This window comes from Aythya fuligula, chromosome 11 (genome assembly GCF_009819795.1).
Source record: "Aythya fuligula isolate bAytFul2 chromosome 11, bAytFul2.pri, whole genome shotgun sequence".
NCBI classification, from domain to species: Eukaryota; Metazoa; Chordata; class Aves; order Anseriformes; family Anatidae; genus Aythya; species Aythya fuligula.
The window spans coordinates 11,443,478-11,461,551 of record NC_045569.1 but is presented as its reverse complement, the minus strand read 5'-3'; the positions used below and the strand labels follow the sequence as shown (position 1 = coordinate 11,461,551).

The window sequence follows — 18,074 nt, the reverse complement described above, 5'->3', positions numbered from 1 at the left end:
CATGTACATTGCAAGAGGCTACCCCCACCTAAGGCTTCACCTTCTTTCTACATCCTCTCTGGTTTGGCATTGGTACTTTCAGAAACATATCTTACCAAAAAACAATAGACATGAAGAACTGTTATTACAAATATTTACACAGATGCAGCACATGGCTTCTTATAACCAGCGAGCCTACTGAAGCCAAGTTTCAGAAGCAAAGTGCAAGGGAAATCCTAGCCCTCCAGAACCACTGCCTGGAGCGTGGCTGGCTAATTCCCTGCAGCTGAGCTGAGCCCACCCTGAAAATCTCTGTAGATTTGGCAACTGATTTATCACCTTTCCTTAAAGCTTCCAGTCAAGACTATGTTTCTAATGCTTCTTTTGACACCATCTATTCTGAATACCAATTATTTAAGACCTTCTCAGACTGAAAAATTATGAAAAATTCAAGTCCAGCCCATGTTTAATCTACTTTATCTACATATATAAACTGCAGCCTGGAACAGAGGTGGTCAAACACCATCACGCCTGCTTCCTCCATCTCGCCCAATAGCAAGGCCTGTTGCCCACATGTAATTTGGCCTCCAAAAATTGCTTGTAATTGGATATCAAAGCAGAAACCAAGCGCTCCTGTTTCTCACCATATGTTCCTATTTCCAGGGTCTTGTCTAACCAAAACCAACTGTGACATGGGCTGACCTCCCTCTCTGCAAGAATAAAAATAACTTGGAAGATTATAAGTATCAATGTTATGTGGTGGCATCTACCAGAGCAGTATTATATATCATGTTCCCTTCATCATTCCTCTTAAGGTTTTGCTGTCTCTGCATCACTCCCTCTTGAATGGGCTACTGGGGAAAATACTGATTCTCATCAGCATTTTTCCAGTTCTTCTACCATAAAGAAAGTCTACTAGAGCTTTAAAATATATATATATATATTTATTTTTTTTTGTCATTGCGTTGTTCACTTCATAGATTCTGTCCTATAGCAGCATAACCATATCTCTCAATAGCACTGGTAAGACAGAAGAAAGTGTAAGAAATGGTAAATTTACATTTGGTTATACAGAAGTGCGTATCAACCCCAGGGACATTTGTAAGCATATTTGTGAATACATTTGCATATGTACTGTGCACTGGTGGGAAAATATTGCAGCTGCAAGAGAGACAGAAACTTTGTTCTCTCTGGTCTTGTGCTGCAGGAGACTTATACAGGATCACAAAAAGTCTTCAGCACTTTTGCAAACTGAAGCAGTTTCCAGGCATGTATTGTTTAACCATCGCTACACTTCATGGAGTACTTAAGCATGGTTCGCTTTTTCCTTATGTGGAAGTAAATTGGCTAAGTGACCAGCCAAGGTCAGTCAAGGAGACAGATCTGAGAAGGTCTCAAAAATATTCACACTACCAGATCCTCTGTCCCTAAGTGATGGTAGTAACACTTCATTTTGTCAATACATTTCTCCTAGGGTGTCTCTGCAATCTCTATTCTGATGCCACTGCTGAAACCGAACAGAAAGCTTCTGGTTATATGGAAAAACTCCCCTGCCTTCCTTGTTGAAGGAAACATGAGTTAGAGGCAAATCTATTCAGCCAAAACCTCCAAGGATGAGGTAGAAGAACATGTATTACTAGCAGAAAACAAAAAACAAACAACTTCAGAAGCATAGTGGTGGTTTGCAGGCTGAAAGACTTGGTACTGTGTGAGCAGTTTAAGGTTAATATATATATTTTTTTTATGAAGGATAAGCAAAAAACTGGGAAAATGCTGACGTTCATACTTTTTTTTTTTGCACCTAATTTGGTGTTTAATAACATCCTTTTCTAAAGTCCTACCAGACATAATCAAGGGAGCTATTAATGGAAAAGAAGAATTCTGATCCTTTGAGACTATATACAGATTTTTAAACACAGTTCAGTTTGCCCCAAAGCATACAAAACAGGAGAAATTCCATCTACACTGCGTGTTAACTTCACCTAAGTAAAACAAAAAAATGCATATGAAAGAAAAATGGTACTAATTGTTGAAGTTGCTCTTCATCTAAGTACTAGAACTAAGACTAAAGCTTAATTTCACATTAGCAGCTTTCAAATCTGTTTTTAGGCATGGCCTAAATAGGAAAGCATTTCCTGTTAAACTAGAAGCCTGAACTCCCAAGTCAATATGTTTGTTCGGTTGGGTTGGTTGTTTCTGCTTCTGAAAATGAGTTGAAGAAAAAAATCAGCAAGACACTTTCACAGGCCCGCTGTAAAGACAGCTCTGTTCCAGCATTAGGGATCATGTATTTGTCATCAAAGTAAAGATTACTACACTTTCTTTATAACCCAGAACATGTGAGCCTTCAGAAGATTCAAACAGGAGTATAGGGTTCCACGGAAATGCATCACATGCCTAAAAGGAAACATCCCACAAGCAACAGAGTTTGTGAGAAACACAGTGATTGGAGAAAAAAAAAAAAAAAAAAAAAAAAAAAAAAGAATTTAGCATTTTTTCCTTCAAACTTAAAATAGTGTGTTTAATACAAAGGGTGATTTACAGTCCTTGTTTTGTTTTGAGCCATTTGCTTTTTACATTCCTCCCAGATGGGTATAAACAACTACCCAAGAGTCCTTGTAATTTTTCAGTCATCTTCACCATTGGATACCAATGCCTTAATTAAACACTACAAATCAAAACAGGATGGTAACTGAAAAAAATTTACAGAGCTTAAGCATTTGTTGGGGTCTAAAACTCTTAGTCTAACATTGGATATAAACGTGTCTTGAGTGTTTTCTCCTGTGATGTCAAAATCTCTAGTCTACACTATTTTTGAAGGAGCTACCTTCATTATTGGAATAAACTGGTAGAAGACTTCAAAGACAGGCCAGCCACCCCACCTATTCTTCCTTTCCTATGGCTCTAAAGAACATGAAAAACAACTTATCACATCAGAGCAGAGAGCAGCACATTTTCCAGAGAAAGAGAACATTAAGGTCAGTGCACATGCAGCACCTTTATCACTGGCAGGTCAATCACATTTATTGTGTGCGCATGGGGGGGAATTGTGCTTACAATTGCGTCAGAAAAGTATACTGAGATGAAGTCAGAGCATCTGTAATGTTTACATAAATCAGCTTTCAAGTAAGGATCACATATAACAAGATATGAAAGTAGTCTCCATCATCCTGGATGTATCAGAGGTACTTGTATCCAGCTATCAATCCACATTTGGCCAAAGCTTTTAATGTTTTCACAGCTGTATCGTGTGATACCTTATGTTATGCACAAATATATAGATATCCACTTCAGCACTAGAGCATGCAGAACAATGGCAAAAGAATGCCTTGGAATGCATGCTCCTCTACCCAGCTGTTTCAAGTTAAACATCCAGCTCCCTTGTCATTACTTGTCATTAATTGAAAGCAAAACTCATTTATACTTGTAGACTCTGCTGAATTTCAACTGCCTAAAGAGCTTTGATTTTAAAAGACAGAAGCCATCTTTACTCAGTGAAGTGATAGTAGCCATGTTATTAGCTCTTCAAGTGTGGCATGTCTTACGGAATTCCACATCATCAACATATGAAGAAAACCTGCTTGGTCCCTTGCAGGTACTGGCAAAATACAATAATAGGGCTTTATATTTTGTTGATAACTTAGATGTGAGCATGTTATGCCTGACAGCTGATTTTGCAAGATCTTTTCTGTGTAGTTGCACTGTATTGTTTATTATCACAGTAGGGAGGAAGCAACTATTCCATACATCTATTGAGGGTACTCTCCCCCACCAGTCCCATTTCTGGGCAAAACACAAGCAACAACATGTTACGTGAACAATATAGGACAAGGATATCCTGCATTATGATGTTCCATGTTTTACAGAAAAAGCCACGTGTATTTTCTATTTCCAGCTGTATGCTGGATATTACAAGCACCTAGCCATCCAGACATGTCATGATTACTCCTTTTCAGAAGAAAGGCAACACAAACAGAGAATGCAAAAAAGTTTATTAGCATAAAAAGTACATATTCAGTAATCAACACTCAAATCGCTGTATCTGCTACAGTTGAAGGAGGTTGTGTGAGCGGTAAAGGTGTCAGCTCTTTTTTTTTCCCTTTCCTCTTTTTTTTTTAGTTACGTAAACAATTCACAGTAAAACCTGTAGATGCAGACTATTAGCTACCATTTGTACACTTTAAAAAGTTAAATAAAAGAACCAATTTCAGCAATACAAAAAGTAATATAAAAATGTGTTCAGATGCATGACAAATGCATTCGAAGAAAATGTAGACGGACATCACAAGTAAATGAAAATAATGTTTTAAAGTTAGATCATACTGGAAATTCTCTGAATATCTGTATGGCCCAACATGAAAAGCATTATAAAATTACTTGGTTCCATAAGAGATCTGTACAGTTGCATCTGTTTTAACTGCATTAAACACTAATATATTAGAACAATAAACCAATTAAAAGGAATAAGAAATGTTAATTCAAGTTTAACATTTCAAGCTGCCTATTTGATAGAGTATCAGACAGAGGTAGATGTCCAATGTTAGTGACCATACTCAACTAGCAAAAGCCTTTAGCTATCTTGACAAGTTTTTACATTCAAAGCCAATGTGAAAGGGCTTCATAAATGAAGGATGTCTTTCAAAAAGCCAGCCAGAAAACCCGTATTGCTGATGGAAGTAGTTTCAATTATATTGCTTGAAGTGAAGAGTACCTAAGAATAAATCATTCTCTAGACCACTGTAAGGACACCACTGATCAAGCACTAACAAATTAATTTCACTTTTGTTAAAATGACTGCATGAGCTTATTTCCTATGCTTATTTTAAAAGCTGAACTATAGCTGCCTAGTTGACTCATGACTAGTCAAAATAAGATTGCAGGGTACCACGGCGGCGGATATCACATGTCCAGCAATGGAAACCACCTCCCAATGAATTGGCATGGCGAATACTCACTTTAATTGTAGAAATGCCTGCAAGAAACATACATTGCATACTTTTAAATGAAAATCTCAGATTCATGTGGTAAGCTTTGATCAGAACATTAGATAATCTTTTATCAGATCATATAAAGTATTTCCTACTCATTTGTTAAGAATTTCTTTCCCCCAAATTCTAGGCAAAGAACAAGCTAGGAACATAGCTGATTTGTTTATTCCAGCCATACCCTCAGGAATATACAGTACCTGGTACACAGCTGGTGTTTGATGTGTTATGACATGTCAGTTAAAAAGAAAATCATTTTCTTCAGCATGTGAAAAATTAGTTGAAATGCCACTATGATATGTGACCAAGGGACATTTACATAAATCTGTATAAGCATTTACAGTTCAGTCGCTGAATACACTCTTTCAAGTGCCTTTCAAGAAAAGCAGAATTGAAAGTACAGATCTCCAAGACTCTCTCTGAGAGGGGGAAGAAAAAGCTGTTATACTTATAACCTAGGTTAAGTTAAGCTTCCTCCCACTTCTTTTCAGCTCTGATTTTTCAGCTGTGGCTCAGCTTATGCAAAGTCGTGACAGATGGATTAGGATCAGAAGACTTTTCTGTTACAAAGTTTAACTTTTTCCTTTCTTCGTACTTTTGGGAGATCAAGAGCATTTCAGTAGAATCCACCATCTAGGTCAGAAATACTTTCATTCCCAGCAGACCCATCTCAGTCCTATGAACTTAGTGACTACAGAATTTTATGTAGAACTTGTACAGAGTAAAGTTCAAGTGTGAAAGATGTGTCATGACTGGCATTAACAGCTTCATTTTCTAAGTATTTTAAAGTATTTATAAATACTCTGCTCCTTGATCATGTGGAGAATTAAACAACCTAACACTAGAAAGCTAGAGTTGTTCACTAACAGCTGTACACCGAGTCTTTTAAGAGTAGAATAAAATATTAGATTGCATGGTTCTCATCTGTGAACTGCCTCAGATTTGAGGGAAGCTTCAATCAAGTGCTCTCTTCCATGAACAAAGCAGCCTTTCTTCTAAGTTCACTGTTATCTTTCACCTTCAGTTCATTCTCTCTCATTAGTCTTCTGCTTCAGGGAGTATTCTTTCTTATTCTCCAATATAACGATCCCTTACTTTGCTTGATTTTTCCTTATTTACCGATCAGTCCTTCTAACCTGTTAACATTTGCATCACCATGTGCTTATCCTGCAGCAAGAGTCAGCTGGCTATAGCACGAAGCAAAAGTAGACTACCCTCCTACTGACCAGCTATGCCTGTAAGTAGATCTACTCAAATCCTTCTCTCCCGGCATGATGGGAACAGTTGGATTAACTGCATGAGTTCTACAAATTAAGTCTATTTTATTTGTCTTTCCAGGGAGCAGTGCATAAGACTTGGACTTTTATATTCAACAATAGCTATCCTGCCACTGCATGTCTAAAGGAGTTCTGCCCTATCTAAGGTTACATCTTGCAGGAGAAAGATTCTCCATAAGTGAGCAGAAATACCTCGGTTAAGTAGTCTTAGACAGTTTGAAGTATAAAGAGAAGGAAAATCTGAAGCATTTTGGCAGTATCACTCAGCAATATGTATACAATCCCTCTAACACAGCCTTTGACACCAAACAGATAGTTTCACAATTACTACTCATACCTTCTTTTGTTTCAAGCTGTAGGTATGTCTTAAGCATTCAGGAGAGAAATCACTGAATGATTGTTAGTTATTAATTTGATTGTTTGAATACATTTCTCCAGTGTTGGTTCCTTTGACTACTATGAGTGAAGTCTCCACTCATCCTGATGCACGCAGTTGATCTCAAGATCATTTCACTTTAAGTGTATGTTAAAATAAATTAGGACATACCCAGTTTTTCAAACATCTTCTGAATTGAAGTCTCATTGGCATCGACCATCACACGTTTCTCATCCAGCATTAGGACATTCATGGAGAGCCATTTAGAAGACATCCACAGTGGGTGATCTAAACACACAAGAATGAACCTGCTACAGTAAATGTAGACTTGGTAGCAATGTTGTCCCATGAGAACATACTTAAGAATATTATGGAATTATTAGAAAAGAAAGTATGAATATACCATCTGGGATGAGTGGCACAGGGGGGTGAATCACTGTCCAGCCTGCTTTCTTGAAGAGATCAATCTGAAAAATAAATTTAGTTAGATTCTAAACAGGCTTCTTTAAGTATCACATTATGTCATCCAACCTATGCCACATTTTCTCAGGGTAGTTCAGTATATACAACACCCCCTTCCCTTGTGTTCCATCCACAAAACCAATTTTTGTACAAGCACATTTTGAAGACCTTTTCCAACTTAGCATACCACTAGCATAGTTCTACTGTTTTTCTTAGTATAAGCTAAGTATACAAAGATACATTAAAGACAAAGACGATATATACAGTTTAGAGCCCGTCAAGTGAAAATGATATTTGTAAGAATGTTAAATAAGTATTATATTTTAGTATTATTAATTTGTCTATAGGAATCACTGATATGAATTAGTGCCGTTTATAGAGACAAAACCAGCAAAAATACCACAAAGTTATTTCTGCATTGTGCTTCCTGAGAAGCTTAATATGCAGTCTATTTAACAAAGGAAAGAAAAATGTAGGCATTCTGTTGAATTTGTTTCTCTCATAATAACACAATTAAGTTAAAAATAAGAGGAGGATAATTTAGTTAAAGAGAATTGACTTTTCAACCTCATTGCCTGAATACTTGGAGGGGTTCTTTATTCATGTGTAACCACCAGAGGGAGATCTAGTTCTAAAAACTCAGTAAGCAACCCAGCCTGCCATTATTTTTAAGAAAAGCCCCTCTTCACCCTCACTTCAAATGATTTCAATGATCAGCAAGGATATCTGAATCATTTTAAATATCAAACACTTGATACTTTCTGCTTTGATGCAATCTTACCTGGTAGCAGGGACGGTCTGGGTTAGACAGCACAAGGCCAGGTCCAATGATATTGAACGTGGCATCAATGTGCATAGGGTTTGGATCCTTAAAGGATATCACATGCACTCTATAGTCTGGTGCAAGATGTCGTCTCATCCATTCAATGCCCATGTAATTAGTAACCTAAAAACAGAAACTTTCACTAGAGTATAAATGACATCCAAATTTTGTTTGTATAAGGTTTTATTTAAATAAATATTTAACAGCAAGATACTAGAAGTCTATGCCTCTAGTTAATATTTAACAGATAGTCTATAAATACCAACTTTTGTCAATACTAGCATTTTTATGGTGTTTGGAAATGTAAATATAAAAATATCAATCATCAAAGATAGATAACAACACTGTTGGAAGAAATCTTTGTTTACCTGACTCCTTTGTACAAAGATATCTCTTCCAGCTCTAATGAAGTCAGCAGCATCAAAGCATGGCTCAAATTCAGTAGTTACAAATTTTCCCTGAGCAGCCAGTTTGTGCCTGTCTTCAACAGAGCGGATGGGATAATCCTAATTCAGAAAGGAAATAACTTTAGGTTGGAGCTGGTAGGCAAAAGTTTTCAAACCATTTGCTACTGACGAGCATTTTGAAATGAAGAAAATATGTTTACATTGATAGCTAGTATGTTCTGTATGTTCCCTTGGAGTTGGTTTGGTTTTCTTACTTCTAAATGAGTAGAAAAAAAAAAAAAAGTGTTATTACGGAATTTTAAATAAATAGATTTTCAATTACACTTAAGAACAGATAATGGTATAAGAGACGAGTTGTATCACAAAGTTGTTTGTCAGAGCTACTGTCTCAATAGTATACTGACTTGTGCACTGAAAGTGTTCATTACCAGTCACAGTTTAGATCTTTCACTGTTTCTTCAAGTAGCTTCCAAAATACAAGTCCTTCATGCAAAACAATAATTGTGATGTCTTTTTGGTGAAAAGAAATATACATAACTCTTTCCCACCTTCCTGATATATTCAGGAAATACTAATTCTTTGAAGTACTCTTTGTGATGACCTTCAAGCATTCTTTCCTCTTTAGCAATGTTAAGTTATAGTCAGTAATCAAAACAATTCAGAACAGACATGATTCCAATAGGCACAACTTCCTGTTTCTTATTACACAGGTGCACACTCAGTTTCACCTGGATAGACTGTAGAAAGTTTTCCAACGCTAAAGAAAACACAAATTCACTTATTTTCCTCTGTCCCTTCCAATTTTGTGAAACAAATTTCTGGTTGAAATTATCAAAAGTTCTGAAGCAAAATGAGAATAATACCTTATCGTAGAGCTCATCTGCCATTGTGGGTTTGGGAGCAGTTGTCCATTTAGCACCACAGTTGAAGTACTCTTTAATTATTCGTCTATATGCTCTGTACTCAAAGAAACGAGCACGCCAAGCCATAGGCGCTTCAATAATTTCATTTCCCACCACCAGTAGGATGTCTCTTGGCATGGCAGCATACATACCTTAAAGGAAAAAGTACATGAATCTATGAAACAAATAGGCTTTTCTCAGATTGTTCAGGTTCTTCACTTTTTACCAACATTTTTAACATTAGTTTTCTATCTGAAAGACTTGCAAAGAGCATCTTCACAAAAGTCAGGAAAATAGCCCATAATGAGGCTCTTATTGACAGTCTTCAGTTTTTCAAGGTGACATTTTCCATTCAAAATACTTGCAACAGTTTGCTACAAAGCCTCATTCATAACAAGTTTACAGCTAGAAGGAAGCAATCCACAATCTACAAGTTTCCACAATCTGATTAATGGAAACTAACTATGTTTATGAACTATGCAGAAGACTTCTATAAGAGGTAAGAGGTAGTAGGTTTTCCAAGTGGACCTCATTTTTTGTATGTAATCCTTTTAAATAGTAATAGCACGGAACAGGAATTTGACACAATGCAGAACTAGTCCCAGTAGGGTACATAAATAAGAAACAAGGACAAAAACCTAAAATGAACAACCAAAACCAGCTTTGTTATTATATTGCTAAGAATTTTCATAATTATTACCTGGTTCCCACTGAACTTCTACTAGTAAAAACTAACTTAAGAACACACTTGCCATGAAGGGAACATGGAGACCACAATTGGTACAAAGTTGAGTAGGATACACTGTCTCCAGACAGCCCCCCTCCAAGCAGGAAGTTAGACTAGATGTCAGCCAAAGTGTCTCAGACAAGAGAGCTAAACAGACTATACACCCTTCAACAACAGAATAGTATTTACCTGTAGATTCAAAATCAGGTGTTTTATACTTCACAGACCAGTCAATTGGATCAGGCCTCTTGACAATTACACCTTCTTGTTTCAAAATATTGCACATTTCCTCAATTTCAGCAATAGCTTTTTTTACATGGCCTTCGGGGAAATTCTGGCCTCCAAATTTCTGATAAAATCCCCAATACTTTTCATATGTGTTGGCCTAGGACAAAAGGACAAGCGACAAATAAGCACCATTTTTTTTGGCAAAGTGAAATAGATGTATAACATACAATTCATGTTCAGTTTCTTGTTCTTTCACCATCTCAACATTGCATTGTATAAGTTATAACATAGCACACCTTACATTTGATTCCTGCTCTAATTTGAGGAGTTGTTAAAAACTGTTAATGGCCTGCTGATCCTTCTAAAATGAAGGACTGGAGTGAGGCAGTGGAAGGAAGGCAGGAGATTCAAGACTTCAGATAAATGCTGCCACTTATTCACTGTCAAGGACCCCTATCCTAGAAGCACTCTGCTGTCTTTTTGTGGTTATTAATGGCTATTAATATTTATTTACTCTAGCTATTAATATTTATCACTGGCAAGGTTTTGCTCAGATGTTTTATGATGTGCATGTGTCCAGTTATTAAATATGTTTAAGTGCGGGTGTTAGACCAGTTGTGAATAGCTGATAGTGTCTTCACCAAATACACACAGCAACAGAATTAAGTTTCAGCTGTACATGCTGAGAAGATTCACTCAACTAGCACGCAGTTCCAGTACTGCTGACAGACTGTACACATAGCATGATGCCTGGGAAAAAGTCCTTTGATGAGCAGCAGAAAAAGAAAGGAGAAATCAATTCTGGAAAGGGGAGAAGTACACATTTCATTCCCATTTGCAAATCTAGTGTTTTGACTTTTAGATGGGATATTCAGGGCATTTTCTTTCCTCGTATTTTTGGATATGGATGGATCAGTAGCTTTAAATTCCTTGTTCCTACAGATGGAAATACTGCTACAAATAATGTAATAAATTATTTCTTTAGAAGTCTTTTCCCCTCTCTAGTCATAGCCCTATAGAAAGTCTCATTATTATCGAATCACAGACAAAACCCAAGACAGTCTATATAAACACCTCCTATTCACACTTCAGTGAGTATTTACTAGCTAGTGTTGCCAAGTGGCCGTGAAAAATTTGGTCCTTGTTATGCTAAACTTGTACAAACACACCAGTCATAAAGGAAACCCTATAGACACGTGTTATTTAATAAGGCTAGCAAAAATTCACCTGTCTGTAATCACCTTGTTAAAACCTCACTTTGGTACTGTCACAGTAGTGGCATCGGGAATTGTAAAGCAGCTACAGATGATACGCCCTGTTTGCTAGAAGCGGCCATATTTCAGATAATGCAGAAGTCTAGAAAATGCAAGTGATAAATTCATCTTTCAGGGTTGGATTAAAACAAGTATAACACTTACAGGCCAAAATCCTCTGCTCCTGAAATCCTCTGACAGTCTTCTCAAATTAAAAATAATAATAATAATTCGGAATTATGTTCTTGCATTCATGGTTGAAAAGAAAAAACAGATTTTCAAAACAGATTAGGCTGCTTCAGCAGCGTGTCTTTGGAAGCACTTCATTCAGATTTATAAGCTGTTGGAACCAGCAAGCTTTGATGGGTCTCTGGTAACACTAGCATGACAGATGAACACGTGCAAACATAGCCCTTCTGGAATGACAGCAGAAAGCATCAGAAACAGTGAAGAAAGAGGTCAGGACCTCCCTCTCCCAATTCTGCTCATTCAGACAGCATGACTGACAGCAACTGTACACAGGAAAACCTTGCCCTCCTGAAGATGAGGAAGACTCATGCAACTGCAGTCCTTACTGTCTCCCTGAGAGCATTGCTCTGGACAGAAACAATGCAGTGATGAACCCCCAACAACGAATGTTGCCAGTATGGTGTGTGAGTCCCAAGCAGGCAAGGCAATTCTGTGAACAGAGATCAGGGATGATGCCTTCAGCAATCTAGGCTATCCACTGCACTCTCTACTATTTCTGGTTATTTGCCCTCAAACTATAGAGGTAAGATAGAAAGGGGGAAAAAAAAAAATCAACCTTTTAGACATTCTTAACATTTATATAGAGAGCCCAAGCAAAGGTCTCAGTATGGCCATGCTCCTCCACTACTGAAACATGTTCCCATCCTTCCTGGGGGAATTTATTCCTTCCCTGCCCCATGCCCAACTGCTACCCCTCTTCTCCCCCCAAGGTCTTGGGTGATTTGATCACCTCAGATTTGCCAGCTGTTCAGAAGTCACATGCAGATCATATGAACTGCCTAGCATTCCCATGGACTCCTGTTCTGCTAATGAGACAAATTTGTCCTAAGGAGTAAAGCTAGTTATTTTCAGAGTCACCCATGTTATATTTGAATCTCATTAATTCCTAAGAGGTATAGCTCTCCTCTACTACTGCTCCTATTTCTCAAATGTGAAAAATGACACTTGTGGTGCCCTGATCTGATAGCGCAATCTTAAAATTATGACAAAGTGAAACACCATAACACCACTCCTATTCTATACTATAACAACACTCATATTCTGAATAGAAGGGCAAGAAACTCTGTGACTGGGACATCTATTTTGTACTAATTCAGGGTTGAGATTTCAGGCCCCTTTGACCACATACTTACATACTTGCAACTTATTTCAGACTTCTCAAAAACTGCCATGGCCAGGAAATAGAAATGAGCTTTAAATAATATTCTCAATGCACTTTATGAGCTATAATCTGAAAGTACATGAAAAACTGTAGTGGTATTTGGGAGGATGGGGGAGAAGCAACATTATCTTTCCAAAAGAAAGTCAAGAATGTGCTGTAAGAAAAAGATTATCTTTAAGAAAAAGGATAATCACTCCCTACAGTTGATATATATTTAAAACATTTATAGTGAGGAAATAACTAACGTTATCAATATTAATGCTCTCTAGCCCTACCTTAAAGTTAGCTTCTCACTGAAGATATAATGATCTATTGTAATATCTCTTCATCAAAAACGCATTATTTAAAAAATATACTGAAAAATTGTTGTGAAGTACAAAGCCATAAAGCTCAACTGTTTGACTAAATGTCAGCTGTTTCAGAAGAATACAGCCGAATAGTGAGACTTGATCAATGTGCTAATTCAAAAGAGGGCATCTTCCTAACTGATGGAATGCTAGATAAAATTTCCTATGTTTTTTCCAAATAGTGCATTTCCCTTTACATAACCTACACATGCCATTTCAAGCTCCCAAAAGGATAAGCAATAAAAAAAGCTGTCAAACATGTCAGCTTATTAAAATTCCTCAGATATTTAGAGTTTCCTATTCAATTCATTGATACCTCCTCCTCATGCCAAGCGCATCATTTCTACACACAGGAAAAAGGCTTTTGCTGTACTTTGAGATGTGCTTTTGGTATACACAAGACCTGAACGCATCCATACTTCCTGCACTTAAGTATTTCATACATAAACATACTTACAGTTTTAAAACACAACTTAGAAGTACCTCAAAAGCCAGTATTTACAAAAACAGCATTATGATTTGAGACGTTTTTCAGGTAAAACAGTTTAGTTTTTCCTCTATACAATTCAAAGTTGATAAATTCAAACTGCAAGTTTTGTAACTGATAACCCTCATTCAGACTTGGCAGAAGCCGTGTGATATACAGCAGCCCTAATATTGCCATTTACAGGAACATAATAGGGAAATAGATTCTTTTTTACCACCCCTACCTTTCAGACACATGGCAGAGGTCTGAATAACATCCAGATCTATTAAGATCTTTTGCTATAGGCAAGGTAGGATTTAGAACATTGCTTGGATTATTCAACAATGTCCACAAGGTAGAATTACCATAACAATTTTTACAGTACAATTAAGACAAAAGCAGAGAAAACTAGAAAAAATAAATAACATCTCAACGAGCACACTCTATTCCTGTTACCTATTTTGGCCAATGTATTCATCAGACAGTTTACATAGGCAGTTTACATAAAGAAAAGCTAAAAGTAAAGCTTGCTTTAACCCCCAGATAGCAGGTCTTCAAATTTCAGAGTTAATTCTATACTTTGACACTCCTCATTAAGCTTTTAATATCGCATAGAACAATAGCCCTGAGTGACTTGAGCCCATTTGATTAGTTAGGGTTTAATAGACACTAGAACAAGGCTAAGAGTAAAGTATGTGATATTTCAGCAAGTTAGACATTTGAAAGAATATTTTTTTTCTGATATTAAAGCCCTTGGTCATTACTTGAGAACATAATTTTGCTCCAATGTGATGTTAGAATGTAACAAAGATAGCAGTTGGGTTTTCTCCATTCTCTTTCTGTCCATTCCTTGTGCCAGTTTTAAGTACATAAACGCACACACACATATTTTAGAGTAGAAATCCCAGTCCTCATTAGCTTGTTTTTCTGAAGCTGCCAGAATTTCTCTGGAGTGTCTGGAACGGGATTCCAGAGGTTGGTAAGTGAGTTGAAGCTTTCAAGGAGTCTTTTACAAGTCATAATGAAGTCAGTGGCAAATTTTCATTGAGCTACTGGGGCCAAGGTATCATCTCAAATATCCCAGTGTATGTCAAAGGATTACTCTTCTGTCTGGAGATTAGAACCACCAGGCTGCAGTAATTCATTCAAACTCCTTCAAACACTTTTGGCCAGAATCATAGCCCGAGTTTTAAAGAAAAATATACAAAGGTAAAATGGGCTGGAGGACAAAGAATTTATTTCCACAAGTACATCCAAAGCTTCCTTTAAACTACCATTTCCAGCACTTTAAACATCTTTTCAGTATCATCTGTCCTAAGCAATAAGAGAAGAATTTCTCTGTCTGTGTGCGTGCATCTGTGTCATATCTCCTCCCCCTTTTAACACTGAGGTCTTCAGTCAATTTTGTCAAGATAGCCTGTAAAATTTTACTAAGGTCTCTCCAGCAGCTGTGTTATGCCAGCTCATTTTGCTGGGATAGCCATGCATTGCATGTCCCTCCTCTAAGGCAGCAATGTGACATCATGCTGTATCTATAATGTGACACTGGAAGAGAAAAACTCAGGCTTATCCCCAGGAATGCAGGTAACAACACATGTTCAGCACTTTAAAGTCCAGCTAAAGTTCACAAAAAGAGTTCAGAGCAAGCCCAGCATTTGAGCATTTCTCTTGAACTAGAGAATGAAAGCTTCTGCTTAGTTTAAAACCATTCAAGAGTCTAATTTTTCTGTGTAAAGCTTTTCTTAAAGACACATAAGAAAAAAAGCAAGGCTGAAATACAAGATTTTAAAGAGCAAAGAAACATAGATTTAAGTTACTGTTATAGTTTTATGCACACATACAAAAAAAAAAAAAAAAAAAACAGGTGAGTACCTACAATACTTACTATAGCGCATGGGATTTCCAACGAGCTATTTAAAACCTCAGTCCTACAGCTACAGACACTAATCTCTCTCAGACCATTAAGTAGACAGCTATACTTCCTTTTCCTTCAAGTTGTAACCCTACTTGGTTTCAAGCCCCAGCTCACCAATTATATCAATCCTGCCACCTATCTCAAATGCTACAATGCATGTAGCCTGATAGTGTCTGGACTATATTACTAGATAATGCTGTACATATTAAAGACTGTCTCTACTACATAGTGACTTCAGTTAAAAATTAAATCAGTTGAAGGCGGGAACCAAAAGCATAACCCCCACCAATACAGCTGAGCTGTAAAATTCCAGAGATGTAAACAACTAACATTAAAGAAGAACTTTCATGGGTAAATACTATACCTTGTGCACTGCAAAGCTTAAGTTGCATATATAGAAACTGCACTACTTTCCATTTAAAGTTGTTGTTTTTCTTGTTTACCTTAACCTCCACAGAAAAAGGAGGAACACAAGCATTTTCAGCTCTTCCCACAATGACTTCTTCCAGTGGGTCCCATTCATTGTATGAACAAACAGGACAGTCCTTAGGCACAGAGTTTGTAGCCTTATTGTCATCAGCAGCACAGGTGTTCTGGGAGGCCGTAGCTGCCTGGGTGCTCTGGAAAGTTCGCTGCACCCATCCTGTAAAGACTCTTCCAAGCTTAAAATAGAAATAAAAATAACGTTTCCCTTACAGAAGGCAAAAAGTAACAGTTCAGAAGCCCACAAGTGCCTTACCCCGTAACCCTAAAACAAGCATTATGTGGAACATTAACAGTAACACACTGTTTATTAGAGGCATTCTAATTTATTCGTGGCATAGTATATGCTTAAAAGACAATTTGCCTTCTAAAATACATTCTGTCTGGAGGAATAACGGCATGGGAGAACAAAACTGACAGCGATGACTGATGTCACTGAACTCAGCGTTGCTGAACGGGGAGGATGCCCATGGGAGCCCCTGCCACGGAAACCAGTACCGTGCCCACACTCGGGGCTCATCCCTGCGTGCCCGCGGCCACCCCAACCCCGTCGGAGCGACCCCGGCCCCGCCGAGCGTGGCGGCGGATCAGCACGGCACCAACCCGCGAGCCGATGAAATGCGCCGCTTCGGCTCCGCGGCTCCCCCCGCGCAAGCACCGCACTCGCAGCATCTCTCCGGGGGCTGCCCAGCTCCGCGCCGTGCCGCACCGCCCTGCCCGCGCTTTTACTGCGCCGGGACACGCCCCCGGACACGCCCCCTGCCATATATGGCCTGCCCCGAGGGCGCGCCCTTAGGGCCGAGCCCGCGCTGCCCGGGAGCGGGGAGATCAGGAGCAGGGGGTGCAGGGGGGGAACAGGGAACTGCAGGAGCCCTCGGGCCCGAAAGCCGGCCCAGGGAGACGTGGACGTGGTCTGCCCAGATGAGGCAATCCTCAAAGCCGGCTGACAGCTGCTTTCGACATACCTCGGTCCCACCTCTGCGAGTGACTCTCCAGCAGCGAGATTTAAAGCTCTTCTCTAAGAAGCGCGCTGAGGTCCATCATAGCTGCTTCTAGTCATCAAATGTGTTCTTCATTAAACCTGCTGCAGACAACAGGGATTCAATTTTACAAAACAAACCAGTAATTCATTGCTTAACAAATCAAAGTTTTAAACAACAATCTAAAGATTTTGTGATTCTCCAAAAAATAATAATTTGAAGGGGTGTTTCAATAAAATCCCAACCAATTTCTAATTCTGGCTTCTTCAAGTGAATATTGTGATACAAAATTCATCTTGAAATGAAAGCCTGAAATGCTTAGCTCCTGGTAGCCTTCTTTTTCCCAAGCAAAATCACTCAGTGATAGTATTACCAGAAAGAGCCATATCTTCTAAAATACTTCTGCAATAAGAAACGTGCTTGCTACCAGCTCTACTCTTACCTGGTAATAGAAACATTGGTAATAATTACCTAATACACGTAGTTCTGCATTTTCTCAACTTTGCACATAAGTTCACTTTTAATTTTGCCTTACAAAAGTAAAAGACAGCATAGGAAAAAATAGTTCTATCTGAGATATTTTTGTTTAAAATAGTAGAGGTCTAGATCTTTCTTTTAACCCTATTATTTTTGCTTCTGCCTTTATCACCAATGCTGTGCCATTTATTCAACTTTACTCAATCCTCTTTCAGTTAATGCTTTGTTTTTCAGTGCTAGTGCTTCAGGGCATGACCGTGAATAGACATGATATTTAGCATCACTTCTATATATACGTGAGACCACAAGCAGTGCTAATGAACTCAGCAGACATATCTATAGCAGGGAGAAGGTAAACATCAGTACTACTAATGTATATTAAAAATACAGTCGTAGCACAGAGCAAAACAACTACAGTGTTAACACGCCTTAGATACAAGAGTAAGCAAGTTTTACTCTACTGGGTAATTAATAAATCAACAGTTTGCCTTTCTGGCACAGATAAACACTGCAGCTTCCCAGGAGAAATAGGACAGTACAGTTTCTCTCATCATGAATTTACATACTTTTGGGAGA

At 38.1% G+C, this 18,074-nt stretch overlaps 1 protein-coding gene across 1 annotated transcript; it reads right to left on the bottom strand.

Annotated features, from left to right (window-relative positions):
- Nucleotides 1–4,838: 4,838 nt before the first annotated feature.
- Nucleotides 4,839–16,713, bottom strand: GATM (glycine amidinotransferase). Its single transcript, XM_032195180.1, has 9 exons — nt 16,645–16,713; nt 16,002–16,220; nt 10,128–10,323; nt 9,173–9,363; nt 8,271–8,408; nt 7,861–8,025; nt 7,021–7,084; nt 6,789–6,905; nt 4,839–4,951 (listed from the first exon to the last, which is right to left on the bottom strand). The coding sequence occupies exons 1-9, from the start codon at nt 16,711–16,713 to the stop codon at nt 4,839–4,841; spliced, it is 1,272 nt and encodes a 423-aa protein (XP_032051071.1).
- Nucleotides 16,714–18,074: the final 1,361 nt, after the last annotated feature.

What these genes read in the sequence shown, in the direction of transcription:
- GATM (XM_032195180.1), bottom strand. Translation starts at nt 16,713, where the DNA reads ATGCTGCGAGTGCGGTGCTTGCGCGGGGGGAGCCGCGGAGCCGAAGCG. An exon ending in CGCATTTCATCGGCTCGCGG is followed by an intron (nt 16,221 to 16,644) that starts GTTGGTGCCGTG and finishes TTCTATTTTAAG; the next exon opens with CTTGGAAGAGTCTTTACAGG. An exon ending in CAGATGAGCTCTACGATAAG is followed by an intron (nt 8,409 to 9,172) that starts GTATTATTCTCA and finishes TTTCTGAATTAG; the next exon opens with GATTATCCCATCCGCTCTGT.